General features: G+C 47.9%; 1 protein-coding gene across 1 annotated transcript; it reads right to left on the bottom strand.

Annotated features, from left to right (window-relative positions):
* On the bottom strand, nucleotides 1,619-2,463 carry Hba-a3 (hemoglobin alpha, adult chain 3). Its single transcript, XM_087574922.1, has 3 exons — nucleotides 2,338-2,463; nucleotides 2,018-2,222; nucleotides 1,619-1,832 (listed from the first exon to the last, which is right to left on the bottom strand). The coding sequence occupies exons 1-3, from the start codon at nucleotides 2,430-2,432 to the stop codon at nucleotides 1,704-1,706; spliced, it is 429 nt and encodes a 142-aa protein (XP_087431048.1). The 5' UTR covers nucleotides 2,433-2,463; the 3' UTR covers nucleotides 1,619-1,703.
* Nucleotides 2,464-14,536: the final 12,073 nt, after the last annotated feature.

The following is a 14,536-nucleotide window of genomic DNA, read 5'->3' on the forward strand; positions in this document are numbered from 1 at the left end:
CTGTCTCTGTAGGCTCCTTATCCAAGCCTTACATTTCAAAGTATTTCCTATTTCCTGTACGGACAATGGCATCTAATATATACTACCAGATTACGATGGATTTTAGTGTCTATTTTGGCACTGTCTGCTTATCCTGCCCCTCATCCCCACCCCGGAATCCTTAAGACACTTCGTATATTTTCTTTCCTTTCTTACTCATTATTGAAAAGGATTGACTTGTCTTTCTTCTTGGTGCATTTCTCCTTGGAGGAGCACATACCCATACTTACCTTTTTTGCCCTTGAGCACGTCTCTTTTCGTTAAATATTCCATAGTTAAGTCTACATTAAAAGGGCCTGGAGACATGGCTCAGCAGTTAAGAGCACTGACTGCTCTTCCAGGGCACCGGGCTCAGATTTTACACCCACGAGTGTAAAATAAAATGAGATTTAAATCTACATTTAAAAACCCTTCTAATCTAGGTCTTGTGGGCCAGGTACAGATTATTCCTAGCTTTCAAGAGGCAGATGCAAAAGGATCTCTGTGAGTTCAAGACCATCCCTGTCTACAACATGTTGCTTTCCAGGACAGTAAGGGTATATGAGGCCCTGCCTGACTCTGCATGCATACATGTATGTATGTATGTATGTATGTATGTATTATATATATGTATATATATGTATGTATTATGTATGTATGTACATATACAACCTTGAGTTCAATTCCCAAACACTGCATAAACTGGGCATGGAGGCAAATATCTGTAATTTCAGCATTCAGGGGTAGAAGCAAGAGGATCGAGAGTTCCAGGGCAGGCTGGAGGGATAGCTCAGCAGTTAAGATAGCTCAGCACTGGTCCCGAGTTCAATTCCCAGCAACCACATAGTGGCTCACAAGCATCTGTAGTGGGATCCAATGCCCTCTTCTGGTGTGTCTGAAGACAGCTACAGTGTACTCATGTATAATAAATAAATAAATCCTTAATGAAATAAGAGTTCCAGGGCATCCTTGGCTATTAAAAGTGTTTGAGGCCAGCCTAGACTACATGAAGCTTTATTTGAAAGAAAGAAAGAAAGAAAGAAAGAATAAATTAAGGAAAGAAAGTAAAGAGAAAGAAAGAATTAAAGAGAGAGAAAGAAAGAAAGGAGGAAAGGAAGAAAGAAAGGGCAAAAGAGCAGGCATTTCTGGATGGGCTACCTGTTGCCTACCCACATGCTCATATGTTGTCTGTTTTTAGCTGTTTTTCCAGTAGATCCCACACTGAAGGAAGAGAGGTATTAAGAACTTCCCTACCTCAGAGGGCCAGTGATTCATTGGCTCAGGGAGATAAGACATGGCTGTCAGTGAGGGGCTTGGGATGAACTGATGCCCAGACTCAGAAGGCATATGTGAGTGTGAGTGTGTGTGTGTGTGTGTGTGTGTGTGTGTGTGTGTGTGTGTGTGTGTATGTGTGCATCCAGTTATGCTTTTCAGCTCTGAACCCTGTCTTACTTATTTGGTTGTGAGTCTAGCCTTTAATGGCTTAGACTTCTCTCAAGCCCCTGAACCTTGTCTTTACTGCCCCATGGCTAAATAGGCTGGAGGATTTCCCATACCAAACATGTCACCTTTGCACATGTGGAGAAACAGGCACACGGGATTCTTCCTACTTTTGCTTTATTCAAAGACAGGTGCAAGGGAGTGAAGAAGGGCCTGGTCAGAAGGCAAGCCCGACAGGAGGTGGCTTAACGGTACTTGGAGGTCAGCACGGTGCTCACAGAGGCAAGGAATTTGTCCAGAGAGGCGTGCATGGCAGGTGTGAAATCCCCAGGGTGGTGGCAAGCCAAGGTCACCAGCAGGCAGTGGCTCAGGAACTGCAGAGACAGGAAGGGTCAGTCCCTAGTAGTAGACACCCTGCTGGGTAAGCTCCCCTTCCTGGAACACTGTGTTCCCTGCCCTGGGCATGAGGAACCCCTTCCCCCTCCCCCTGTGCCCCTCACCACTGCCCCAAGGGATCCTTGAAGGTCCCAGGTGCCCCCTGCCAGGTCTGAGCTCACACCTTGAAGTTGACAGGATCCACACGCAGTTTGTGGGCATGCAGGTCGCTCAGAGTGGACAGGGCACCAGGCAGGTCTTCGACGTGGTCTGCAGCTTTGGCCAGGGCATCAGCAACCTTCTTGCCGTGAGCCTTGACCTGGGCAGAGCCGGGGCTTACATCAATGTGAGAGAAGTAGGTCTTGGTGGTGGGGAAGGCAGCGAACATCCTGTGAGAAGGAGAGATAAGTTGAGGCCACGGGAAAGCACACTTAGGAGCTACCCACTGAGTCCCTGGTCCGGTTTGGATCCTGCTGTCCTTAAAGAACAGGGTCCTGATGTTACCTCTGTAGGGCCTCCTCGCCATATTCACCACCATGGCCACCAATCTTCCCCCAGCAGTTCTTGATGTTGGTTTTGTCAGCTGCAGAGAGCACCATGATTGCTTCCTGAGTCTATCAGAATGAGAATGTATTGGCCCCGCAGCAAGTTTCATTTATATGTGCAGGAGGTAAGGACACGCCCTTGGAGCAGCTGTCATTGGCTGGCCTGTGATTGCTCTCCGCAGCATGGCTTGTCAGGACCCTGAGAGGCTGGGCTTGGGGATCGCCTCCCCTGGGTGCGGGGAATCCTTATCAGTTGCCCAGAGGCTTCTTGCCTCTCCTATGTCTCCAGTGACTGGTGCTTGGGAAGAAGTTAGGATCCCCCTGCCTTGGGCAGAGAAGGAAGTGGATCAACCCACACTGAGCAGTGCCCATCCCCTACCCCGTCCTCCCACTGGGTCCCAGTTTCACACACCCCTTCCCAGCCCACACCCTGCTTCTGACCTCAGCCCCAGGCTTCACCCTGTTTCTGAGAAAAGGGATAGGATGCTAGCCACCCACTGAGCAGCTCTCTCCCTGTCCTTTTTCCTCTCTTCCCTCTCTGTTCCTCTTTGTCTGCTCTCTCCTCCCCTGGCTCCTCCTTTCTTTTCTTTTCTCTCTTTCTCCTTTTCCTCCTTTTGTGTGACCGGGTCTTGCTCTAGTGTCCAGGCTGGCATGGACTCTGACTTCATCTCCCAGCTCAGCCTTCTGGGTCCAGGGAACTGCAGGGCAGGTCCACAGACTCTTTGTGACTGGTGTCTTAGCTGCCCAGTGCTACTGTGGATGAATAAGGCAATGCTGAGAGCTGGTGTCACACAGGGGGAGTCTCAGGTACTGGCAGGCTTAGGTAGGAGGATTGCTTGAGCCCAGGAGTTGAAGATTGTAGCCTCTGACACGAGAGACCCCATCTGTGCAACAGAAGCAGTCAGTAATACAGAAGCTGGGTTGTAAGGGGATAGCACAATGCTGGCTTTGCATGAGGAAGGTTCTGGCTTCAGTCTCCTGCAGTGCAAAGAGAGGGGGAAGAATGACAACAGAATCATGAGCCTTGTAAAGTCCTGGGCTCCATTCTGACTTGCCTGATTTGGGGTGACAAGACAGCCGAGGAATTAACTCCCTAACTGAAATACGTTAAAAAAAAATGTTATCTGGGGAATCTAATTGCCTATCCATTTTTTCTCTTTTTCTATTATCTCTCATTTTTCTTTTTCTTCCCCCCTCCACCATTTCTTTTCTTCCTCTTGTGTGTGTACAGTGGTTCTGCAGTGATCTCTGTTGAACGCTCTCCTCCCCTTGCATCTTCAGAAAGGTCCCTGGGACAGGGACAGGGACAGGGACAGCTCAGTTATACATACGTCTTATTCATACTCAGAGGTGCAGGTGTAGAACTGTAATCAGGGCACAGGCATGAACCAAAAGAATGAGGGCTGTGCTGCCAGTCTGAGACCAGGATCAGGTGAAGGACCAACAACACCTCAGATCCAGGTCACTCCCCTGCACAACCGACAGTCACCTCAGAGTTGATGGGGGTCCACATGCAGCTTGTGAACAAGGAGGAAACTCTAGGCTGCCATGACTGTGCAAATGTTATCTGTGTGGCCTGCTGTGTGATGAATGTGTCAGCCACCTCTCCCCTGGGGCTGCAACCTAGGCAGAGAGGGACTCATGTCTTAGTTAAGGAAGGAGATCTTGTAGGTGGCAAAACTGTGGAATTTCCTTCAGGAAGACTAAAGTTCAGAGGCAGAGGCTGGACGAGGAAAGGGCACCTTTGTCCTCTGGAGACCTGGCAGGTCAGGAAGGTTCCCTCACCTGTCCAGGGCTTCTGTGCTAACACAGGTCCTGACCAGGACTTACCTTCATTAGTAAGAGCCACAGTGTGCTGTTCACTAGCGTGGTTTTCAGAACCAGAATGCTGGGTGCAGACAGCACTGGGTATTTCATCTCTACCAAGGGTGACATGTGGGAGGGGACAGCTCCCAGCTTGGCCACCCTCCTTGGCCACCTCCACCTTGCACTCCAGGATGGGCTCCATGGTGAGCTGACAGCAGCTTGTTCCCTGACCCCAGCCTGAGGTTCAGATGGTTCCTCCTCTTTCCTGCTTCCCCCTCCCCTGAGAGAGGCAGGTGTCTGGGAGGAGAGGTGGTGCCATTCTCAGGGGCACAGAAGCCCAGGTTTAGCAGAACCGTTCCACATCATGGCTCCTGCCCTCTAGCCTTTCCTGTCTTCTGCTCCAACCCCCAAGTGCCCGCTTTATCCTTCCTCTGAGGACAAGAAGGATAGGATTCTGGGAAGTTAGAGGCAGAAGGAATGGCTGTGCCTGGTCAGGGAGGTGGTGGTCTGCTCCTGGGTGGTGGAGTTCCTGAGGGTGGGGTGTCTCTCCTCTCTCTGCATACTGTTTCAGTCTCTCCTCTCTGAGATTCTTAAAGGGTGTCCTAGCCTTCAGGATCTTAAGTTGTAAAGCAGCCAAATTCCTGTCCTTCTCTCCTCTCCTATCCCTTCTCCACTGCTCACCGTCCTGCTCTCCTGTCCTCTACCCTCAGTCTTCCCTTTTCTCTTCCTCCCTTCCTTCAACCTTCCTTCCCTTCAGACTCATCTTTTTCAGACTTAGTAAGGACAGTGGCTCAATCCCAAAGACTACTTAGCCTTTTCTGGGTAGAGATATGTGACCCAGAGTCTCTCCCTCTTGATAACACAAAAGGGTGTGAGAGCTTGGGTGGACTTCTGCTTATGTCTTATGTGTTTTCCTACACACGAATAGAAAGGAGGTGACTGTAGGAACGGCTCAGCACTGAAGATGCTTGCTGCCCTTCCTGAGGGCCTGACTTTGGTTCCCCACACCCATGTGAGGTGGATCAGAGCTACTGTAACAGCAGCTCCATTTTCTGGGGATTTGACACCCCTTGTGACCTTCTTGGTAGACACACAGACACCCACACACACACACACACACACACACACACACACACACACACGGCATACATAGAAACACGCATACACATAATTAAAAAATAATGAAGATGAGTCTGCTGTAAGGAAAGAAGTCCACAGGAAGAGGAGGACACTGCCTAGGTATTGAGAGCCGTCCTTGCCCAGAAACTAGTGCCTGTGGTACTTGCCACTCTCTGGGAAGCTGTATCCAGTGCAGCTTACACTGGCTCCTTCCAGAAAAGCCTGGAAATGTAGATCAGGTTCCAGAACACCATAGCCAGGCAGCCTGATGTGCCAGCCTAGAGCCAGTGGCCTTCAAGCCAGGACAAGAGCATTTCTGGATGCTGCTAAGAGCTGGGGAAGCAGAGGGACGTGTCGGGAGGGCAGCTTCCATAGTGAGACCAGAGCTCAGACTCACTTCCTGCCAACTGCACCTCACAGCAGCCTGCTGCTTAGTGGTACTTCTGCTTAGAGTAAGCCATCTTTCTGCAGCCTGTGTTTGCACAGGCAGTGAGCATTGCTGTGCTAGTAAAGGACGGAGCTCGAAAACAGACGCAGTGTTGATGTTTGTCTTTTTAAGACGGGGTCTCACTGGGATGGAACTTGCTCTGAAGACCAGGCAGGCCTTGAACTGACAGAGATCTCTATCTGGTTCTGTCTCTGGAGTGCTCCGAGTATAAAAACGTGTTGGAATTTACTTTGATAATATTTTTGTCTTCTTGTATTTGTTTCTGAAGCTTCCCTAATTATTTTCAAGAGATTTCTTTTTTTTTAAAAGATTTATTTATTTATTTTATGAATGTGAGTAGCTGTCCTCACACACACCAGAAGAGGGCATCAGATCTCATCACAGACGATTGTGAGCCACCATGTGGTTGCTGGGATTTGAACTCAGGTCCTCTGGAAGAGCAGTCAGTGCTCTTAACCTCTGAGCCATCTCCCCAGCCCCCGAGATTTTTTTTTCTTTTTTTTTTGGAACTAGGGACCCAACACAGGGCCTTGTGCTTGCTAGGCAAGCGCCCTACCACTGAGCTAAATCCCCAACCCCCCCCGAGATTTTTTTTTAATTACAGAATATATAGCTGGCTGTGGTGGCTGGCCCAAGGTTTCAATCCCAATACTTGGGATGAAGAGCTAGGTGGAATTTGGTGAGTTCCGGCCTCGCTGGTGTACAGATTGAGTTTCAGGACAGCCAGGCAGTGTGACAGAGAGAAATTCTGTCTCTCTTCCTCCCTCCCCACTGCCTCTTGTTCTTCCCCCTGCCTTCCCCCTTTCCCTGCTCCTCCTCTCACTGTCTGTCCCTCTCTTTATATATGAGTGTATACATACAGACATGGCTAGAGAGACAGCTCTTCTGTGTAGAACACTTGTTCTGGTGGAGGACCTGGGTTCAGTTTCTCTCTCTCTCTCTTTCTTCCTTCCTTCCTTTCTTTCTTTCTTTTTTCTTTTTTTTTTAAATTGTTTTTTATTCATTTATTGTGTGAGTGTTCTGCTGCATATACATTTGCAGGCCAGAAGAGGGCAACAGATCCCCTTACAGATGGTTATAGCCACCATGTGGTTGCTGGGAATTGAACTCAGGATCTCAGGAAGAAGGGGCCGTGCTTCTAACCGTGGAGCCATCTCTCCAGCCCCCTGGATTCAGTTTCTAACACCTACAGTGGAGGCTCAAAACCATGTATAACTCCAGTTCCTGGAGGTCTGACACTCTCTTCTGACCTCCATGATCACCAGACACAAAGGTGGTGTATAGACACAAGCAAGCAAAACACCCATATGCATAAATCAACAATAATTAGAAGTATTTTATTTTCTGAGTGTGTGTGTCACGGGTCAGTGGAAGCCAGAAGCATCAGATTTCCCTGCACCTGGGCTTTCAAGCTCTTGAGCACCGCCTAAGTCAGGCGCTGAGGATTTAACTCGGACCCTGTGTAAGAGCAGAACAGGCTCACCATTGCTGACCCATCACTCAGGTCATCCTTGTTTCTTTCTTTCTTCACTTTTAATTCTGAGGCATGGCCTCAGCAGGAGCCCTTGTTACCCTGGTTCTCACTCTGTTGAATGCAGTGGTCTTAAACTCACGGACATCTACCCGCCTCTGCCTCCAGCCTGCTGAGATTAAAGACCTACTCTCCCATACATTACCCTGTGGTTTTGTTTTGTTTTGTTTTAGACTGTGTGACAGCCAGGGTAGCAGAGAGGGCTCAGGGCTTAGGATTCTAGCTTTCCCACAGGACTTGGATTTCATTTCCAGCACCCACGTGGCAACTCACAACCATTGCCTCCTCAGCTCTAGGGGCATGTAACATGTTATTCCCATGTTACCCAGCACCTAAACTCATCTACAGATATGCCTATGTCTGTCGTACACACTTCTGGCCTCAAAGCAGATGTGAACATACTATAGACATAGGGAACTTTCACATAAGTAAAAACAAAATAAAATTATATATAGAAAATTTTGACGTCAGCCTTGTCTACATGACTAGATCCAGGTGATCCAGAGCTAATTGTATGAGATATCTATCAGTTTAAGTCTTCTTCTCTGCACATGAGGGTGCAGGTGCCTGTGAGGTAACAGAAGAGGGAGTGAAATTAACCAATGTCCTTGAAGCTGCCATCATTGGTGTTCCTTCCCATCTGCTGTAAAGTTCTGGAAACTGAACCCAGGTCCTCTGCAACATGCTCTCTCTGCCGAGCCTTTTCTCCAACCCCCTCTTCTACAAGTTTGACTCTGTGATTATGTAAGACCACGTTTTTGCTGTGGACATCAAGAGGGGCTGTTTGATAGGAAAGGAGGGCAGTGCTTGGACTTCTGGGAAACTTTAGATGAGTTCGGACTCTTGGTGACTTTGGATGGGTGTAGTGCTCAGTAGTCCCCCAGGGTGTGTTGGGAACCTCACTTAATCTTATTTTATGTAGTAAACTGCATGTGTATCAGTCTGTATTTGAGGAGTCTCTTGTTACCATTCCAGTTCGTGGGAACTCTGTTTATATGTCCCTGAAAAGCCACACCATAGCCCCAGTGTCAGGACAGTCTGCCAAATGTTCAGCTGGTCCCAGAGCTGGCATCTTTACCTCATGGGATACAGCAAAGAGAACAGATGCTATGCCATGAGTTTCCCAGAAGCCCCAGCACTGCCCATCCCTCCCATCAGGTAGCCCTGCTATCTGGGAGGCAGTGTATGGGTGGGAGCAGAGAGCATTTCTAGTGCCTGCCTCTGTGTTTTCTGCTCTCGGGTGGCGCGTAGCCTATAAGAATGGCTGGGCTCTCGGTCCCCAGCTCCGGAAAAAAAAAAAAAAAGAATAGAAGAATGGCTGGGCTCTCTCTCCAGGTAACAGTCCAGTTTTGTTTTTCATTTTGCTTTCTCTTTGTTGCTTATTTTGTGGTACTGAGGATCAAACCTTTGACACCAACCTTAGACAGGGTGTCTATTCCTGAGTCATATCCCCAGTCCTACTGTGTGTGTGTGTGTGTGTGTGTGTGTGTGTGTGTGTGTGTGTGTTTGTCTTTCTGTCTGTGTTGAAATCTTCCTGGTTACACACAGTCAGAGGTACTAGTGGGCTGTGGACCAGGAAGTGTGAAAGGAGCCTAAGTAAGAAGTAACAGAGAGCACAAGCATCTTCCGTTACCCTGTCTTCAGCCATGTCTTTCTCAGGGCTTCAGTCAAAGCCTCTGGACCTGGAGGCCTCCTGCCTGCCCCCTCCTGACCCTCATCCTAAAGTTCAAGCTCCCTCCTCCAGGATGGCAGTTGCTGTAGCTCCAGGTCATGCACCCACACTGGGAGTCTCTCAAGTCTTCCCTCTCTGTGGCTTTGGCAATTCTTCCTCGGGCTCCACAGGAGTGATCCTTAATTCCAATGACACCTCCATCCAGCTAAGGTGTGCCTCATACAAGACTCTCTTTATATGAAATCCACAAGCTGCCCGGGCTGAGAGGATTCAGTCCAGGAGAGACCTGGCTACTCATTCTATCTCCCACACAGGAGGAAACTCTAGGAAAGACTCCGAAGGAACCTGGAGGAATGGATGAGGAGCCTTGGGCTAGTGTGAGGACCAGGATGGGATTTTCAGAGGCTGTGAGCCATAGGTGTATAGTAGGTGGAGAAAGGCAAGGACAGGTGGCCTCTGTGGCTGTAGAGGAGAGGTAGGGAGAGGGCAGAGTGAGATTGGACAGGTCAGGAATGCTGTCAGGTGCCATCCCCTGATGAAGCTGCTGCTGGGAGAAGGATACTTCAGAGAAGGGGACAAGAGAACAGTGAGATACTTTTGCTGGGCAGGAGGAGCCCCTTGTTTAGGAGAAGAGGTTGACTGTGCACCCTTCTGCCCACTGCTGTTGTTGTCTTTCCCCTAAGTTCCTTCCTAGAACCTGTCCTGAAGGTCTCCGTGGATACGGACCTCCCAGTGTCCTGAGCAGAAGAGGAGGCAATACAGACAACACTGATCGGCTCCCAGGGCTCCCACCTCCTATACACATCCTGGACCCTTTTATGGTTTACCCACATGTCCTGATTTTATCCTGGTTCTGAGTAATGCATGCAAGTGTATGAGTGCACATGTGCAGTCTAAATGGAGTGATGTCACTTGTGCTGTCCTTGCTCCCCAAGAGCCAGAGTGTTGTTCTGGCTACTCTTATGTCAGCTGGACACAAGCCAGAGAATCTTTTTAGGTTTATTTATTTTATCTATGTGAATACACTGTAGCTGTCTTCAGACACACTAGAAGAGGACATCAGATCCCATTACAGATGGTTGTGAGCCACCATGTGGTTGCTGGGAATTGAACTCTGGACCTGTGGAAGAATAGTCGAAGCTCTTAACTGCTGAGCATTTCTCCAGCTCATTAAAAGATTTTTGTTTTTTTACCTTAGTACCCTCTCCTCTTCAGAGTTGCCAGAAGAGGACACCAGATCTCATTACAGATGGTTGTGAGCCACCATGTGGTTGGTAGGAGTTGAACTCGGGACCTCTGGGAGAGCAGTCAGTGCTCTTAACCCCTGAGACACATTTCCAGCCCCCAAGCCAGAAACATTTTTGAAAAAGGAATCTCAATTGAGAAAATTCTCCTATCAGGTTTATGTGGTACACATTTCTTGATTGATTATGGATGTGGGAGGATATAGCTCAGTATGACATTGTCCTGGACTGATAATACTAATATTATAGGCAAGAAGGCTGAGTAAGCCAGAATAACTAGATAAAGGGGGCACGAGTGATGGCTCAGTGGTTAAGGGTACAGACTGCTCTTCCAGAGGTCCTGGGTTCAATTCCCAGCAACCACATGGTGGCTCACAAATATTTGCACTGGGTTTTGATGCCCTCTTCTGGTGTGTCTCAAGGCAGCTGCAGTGTAGTCATATACATAAAGTAAATAAATAAATATTGTTTTTTTCTCTTAAAAGAACAGGACCTGAAGGAACACTTCTCCATGACCTATGCATCAATTACTCCCCTGCGCCTTGTGTTTCTGCCCTGACGTCTCTGACTTACAGGTATACGTTGAAATAAATGCTTCCCTGTCCCTACATCACTTCTGGTCTTGATATTTTATCACAGCAATAGAAATGCTAACCAGGACAACTGTCTGACAAAAACACAGTAGCAGGCAAGGGAAGTGCCCTTGTGAGCTGTTGGTCCAAGGAGTCAGAGAGACTCCAAAAACAATGTGAGCTCTTGTTTTCGCCTTCCCCTACGTCCCAGAGAGTTAAGGGAAGTCCTTCCTGCTTAAAACACCTTTCCGTTTGGACATGGGATTCAGAGGACTCATGCTGGATTGGACTTGAAGGCTTCCTCACTGATCTGGCCAAGGTTAAGGGCATGGATCTGTAAGTCAATGTCACAGGCCCTCCACAGTGGAGAGGGTCTGAGCCTCCTCTGATGCTTGAGGATATGTGAAGATGCTAGGACTGGTCCTCCAGCGGCTGCAGGTGGGACTCTTGTCACCGCCCAGCTCATGTCCTTTGGAAGTGTAGTTTATAGATCCCTTCTTTCTACTCTATTCTAAAAGTTGATTCATTCACTGTGTGGGGTCTCCTTCCTAGTTAGCTACACTTTCTGCAGCTTGGAGCAGTTTGGTACACAGGAGACCCCTTCCCATCCCCAACACAGAACACAAACAAACAAAAGGTTAAAAAAAAATAAAAAGAACCAGGGCTGGGGATTTAGCTCAGTGGTAGAGTGCTTACCTAGGAAGCGCAAGGCCCTGGGTTCGGTCCCCAGCTCCGAAAAAAAGAACCAAAAATAAATAAATAAATAAATAAAAAGAACCACAATGGAGCCAGTTACGGTGGGGCATGCCTTATAATCCATCATGGTTGTTGGGGATTGGGGGATGGGATGGAGATGAGGGTGGGAACACAAGTGTCAGGAGTTCAAGACCAACCTAGTTTGTATGATGGATTTGAGAGGCCAGCCTGGATTACATGAGAGCATAAAATGTATCTCAAAGGCAAAAATGAATTAAAACAACAAAAACAAGGGACGCTGACTTTCCTATGAGGTTTTTCACACTTGTGTAGCTGTAATTTCAGTCTCTTGAAACCTTATTGATTGATTGATTGATTGATTGATTGATTGATACTGCGTGTGGGGTATCTTTCTCCTGTGCAACTCTGCATACAAGACAGCAATGCAGTCCGGGGAGGTTTACTCAAATATTGTGAATTCGAAGAAGGGCAGGGGCGAAGACTACACCGCTGTGTATCCTCAGTTCAGCGATCCTTGGAGACCAGTGCCGAAGTCACGTGACCCAGAAACTTGTCCAAGGAGGCATGCATCTCCCGGCTGAAGTCTCTGGGATGGTGCCGGGCAAGAGTCACCAGCAGACAGTGGCTAAGAACTGAAGAATGAGAAGCGCCCCGCCTTGATTTTATCTCTCCGGAACAGGGAGCCTTGAAGGGACCCACATATCCAGCAAGGGCGGGTGCAGCTCAGAGAAAGGAATCACCTGAAAGTTAGCAGGGTCCACGCGGAGCTCATGTGCGTGTAGATCACTGAGAGCAGACAGAGAACCAGACAGGTCGTCCAAGTGGTGGGCAGCGAGCGTCAGTGCATCGGCCACCTTTTGGGCATGGGCTTTAACCTGGCTGGAACCTGGTTTCAGGTCTAAGTGTGGGAAGTAGGTTTTGGTGGATGGGAAGTCAGGAAGGTCCCGTGGAAAGATTGAGGGTTGGACGCAACCGGACCCAGAGGTAAGGAGAACCCACTTTCACCGCGCAGTTTATTGGAAGATGAGCCCGAGGGCGTACCTCTCCAAGGTTTCGGTCGTGTAGATTCCAACATTGCTACCCATCTTCTTCCAGAGCGCGAGGACCAACCTGCGATCAGTTTGGGACAGAGCCATCTTCACTGAACTGTGGCTTCGCGCTGGTTGCCCTGGCTTCGCCCTCTGTGCACTGGCTGCGCTCCAAGAGGTTCTGAAACCCATGAAGCCGCCAGGGGGCGCTGGATCGTTGCAGGTTGCTTAGGGTTTCCTTGACATGCAGCCCTCTGTCTCTCTAGGCTCCTTTTCCAAGCCTTACATTTCAAAGTATTTCCTGTACGGATAATGGCATCTAATATATACTATCAGATTACGATGATTTTTAGTGTCTATTTTGGCACTGCTTATCCTGTGCTCCACCCCCACCCCGGAATCCTTAAGACACTCCGTATATTTTCTTTCCGTTCTTACTCATTATTGAAAAGGATTGACTTGTCTTTCTTCTTGGTGCATTTCTTCTTAGAGGAGCACATATCGACACTTACCTTTTTTCCCCTGAGTACGTCTCCTTTTGTTAAATATTCCATAGTTAAATCTGCATTTAAAGGGCTGGAGAGATGGCTCAGCAGTTAAGAGCACTGACTGCTCTTCCAGAGCACCGAGCGCAGATTCCCTGCACCCACGTGCCTGATCCCAGTTGTCTGTAACTTCAGGTCCAGGGGATCTGAAGCCCTCTTCTGTCTTCCACAGTCATGCAAGCGGTGCATGGGTATCCATGCAGCCAAAACGCCCACGAGTGTAAAATAAAATAAGAGATTTAAATCTAGATTTAAAACCCTCTAGGGGTTGGGGATTTAGCTCAGTGGTAGAGAGCTTGCCTAGCAAGCGCAAGTCCCTGGGTTTGGTCCCCAGCTCCAAAAAAAAAAAAAAAAAATTCCAACTCAATTTAATATATGAATATGTATACATTACATATTAAGAGAAATAGTATATGACTGGTCTATAGGGCAAATTCCTTTGGAGACAATGACCTTATGGGTGCGTATACTCTATCTCAATGAAGACATGAAGAACCAATGGTACGTTCTCTGTGACTATGTCATTCCTTCATTAAAGGTTCTGTTCTTACTCACGTGTGTGTGCACGTGTGACCTTGCTATAGTTCCTGAGGTCTGGAACTGGAGGGATGTGGCACCAAGCCCTGTCCATTTCAGCCGGCTTTGTTGTGCGCACCTCAGTGACATCACTTTCCGCCACGATGTTGTGTAATTTTCACCACCACCCATTTCCAGAACTTTTCCTCACCGAGAAACAACCACTAGCTCACTCTCCATAACCATCCAACCCCTGCACAGAGGCCCAGTCAAACAGGAGGCTGCTTGCCGTTCCTATAGATCTGCTTATTTTTGATATTTTACAAACATGAGGCCATGCTCTGTGCGACTTGGTTCTAATGATTTCTTCCTCTTGACATTTTTATTTATGGTTCTGCCACATTGTATAAGCAATTTACTCTTTGTTGTCACTAGTTCCTATAGGGGTACAGATGTACCCCAGTTAATTGAATGCTTGTTTAGTGTATGTATGTATGTATGTATGTATGTACATATGTATGCATGTATGTATTATATAAATATCTATGTATTATGTTTGTATGTGTATATACAACCCTAAGTTCAATTCCCAAGCACTGCATAAACTGGGCATGGAGGCACATATCTGTAATTTCAGCATTCAGGGGTAGAAGCAAGAGGATTGAGAGTTGGAGGGTGGGCTGGAGGGATGGCTCAGCAGTTAAGAGAACCTCTTAAAGGTCCTGAGTTCAACTCCCAGCAACCATACAGCTGCTCACAAGCATCTGTAGTGGGATCCAATGCCCTCTTGTGGTGTGTCTGAGAGAGCTGTAGAGTACTCGTATGTAATAAATAAATACATCCTTAAAAAGAAGAGTTCCAGGGCATCCTTGGCTATTTAAAGTGTTTGAGGCCAGCCTAGGCTACGTCTGAAAGAAAGAAAGGAGGGAAGAAAGAAAGAAGGAAAGAAAGAAAGAAAGA

The sequence above is a fragment of the Rattus norvegicus genome, chromosome 10 (genome assembly GCF_021556685.1).
Source record: "Rattus norvegicus strain SHRSP/BbbUtx chromosome 10, alternate assembly SHRSP_T2T, whole genome shotgun sequence".
NCBI classification, from domain to species: domain Eukaryota; kingdom Metazoa; phylum Chordata; class Mammalia; order Rodentia; family Muridae; genus Rattus; species Rattus norvegicus.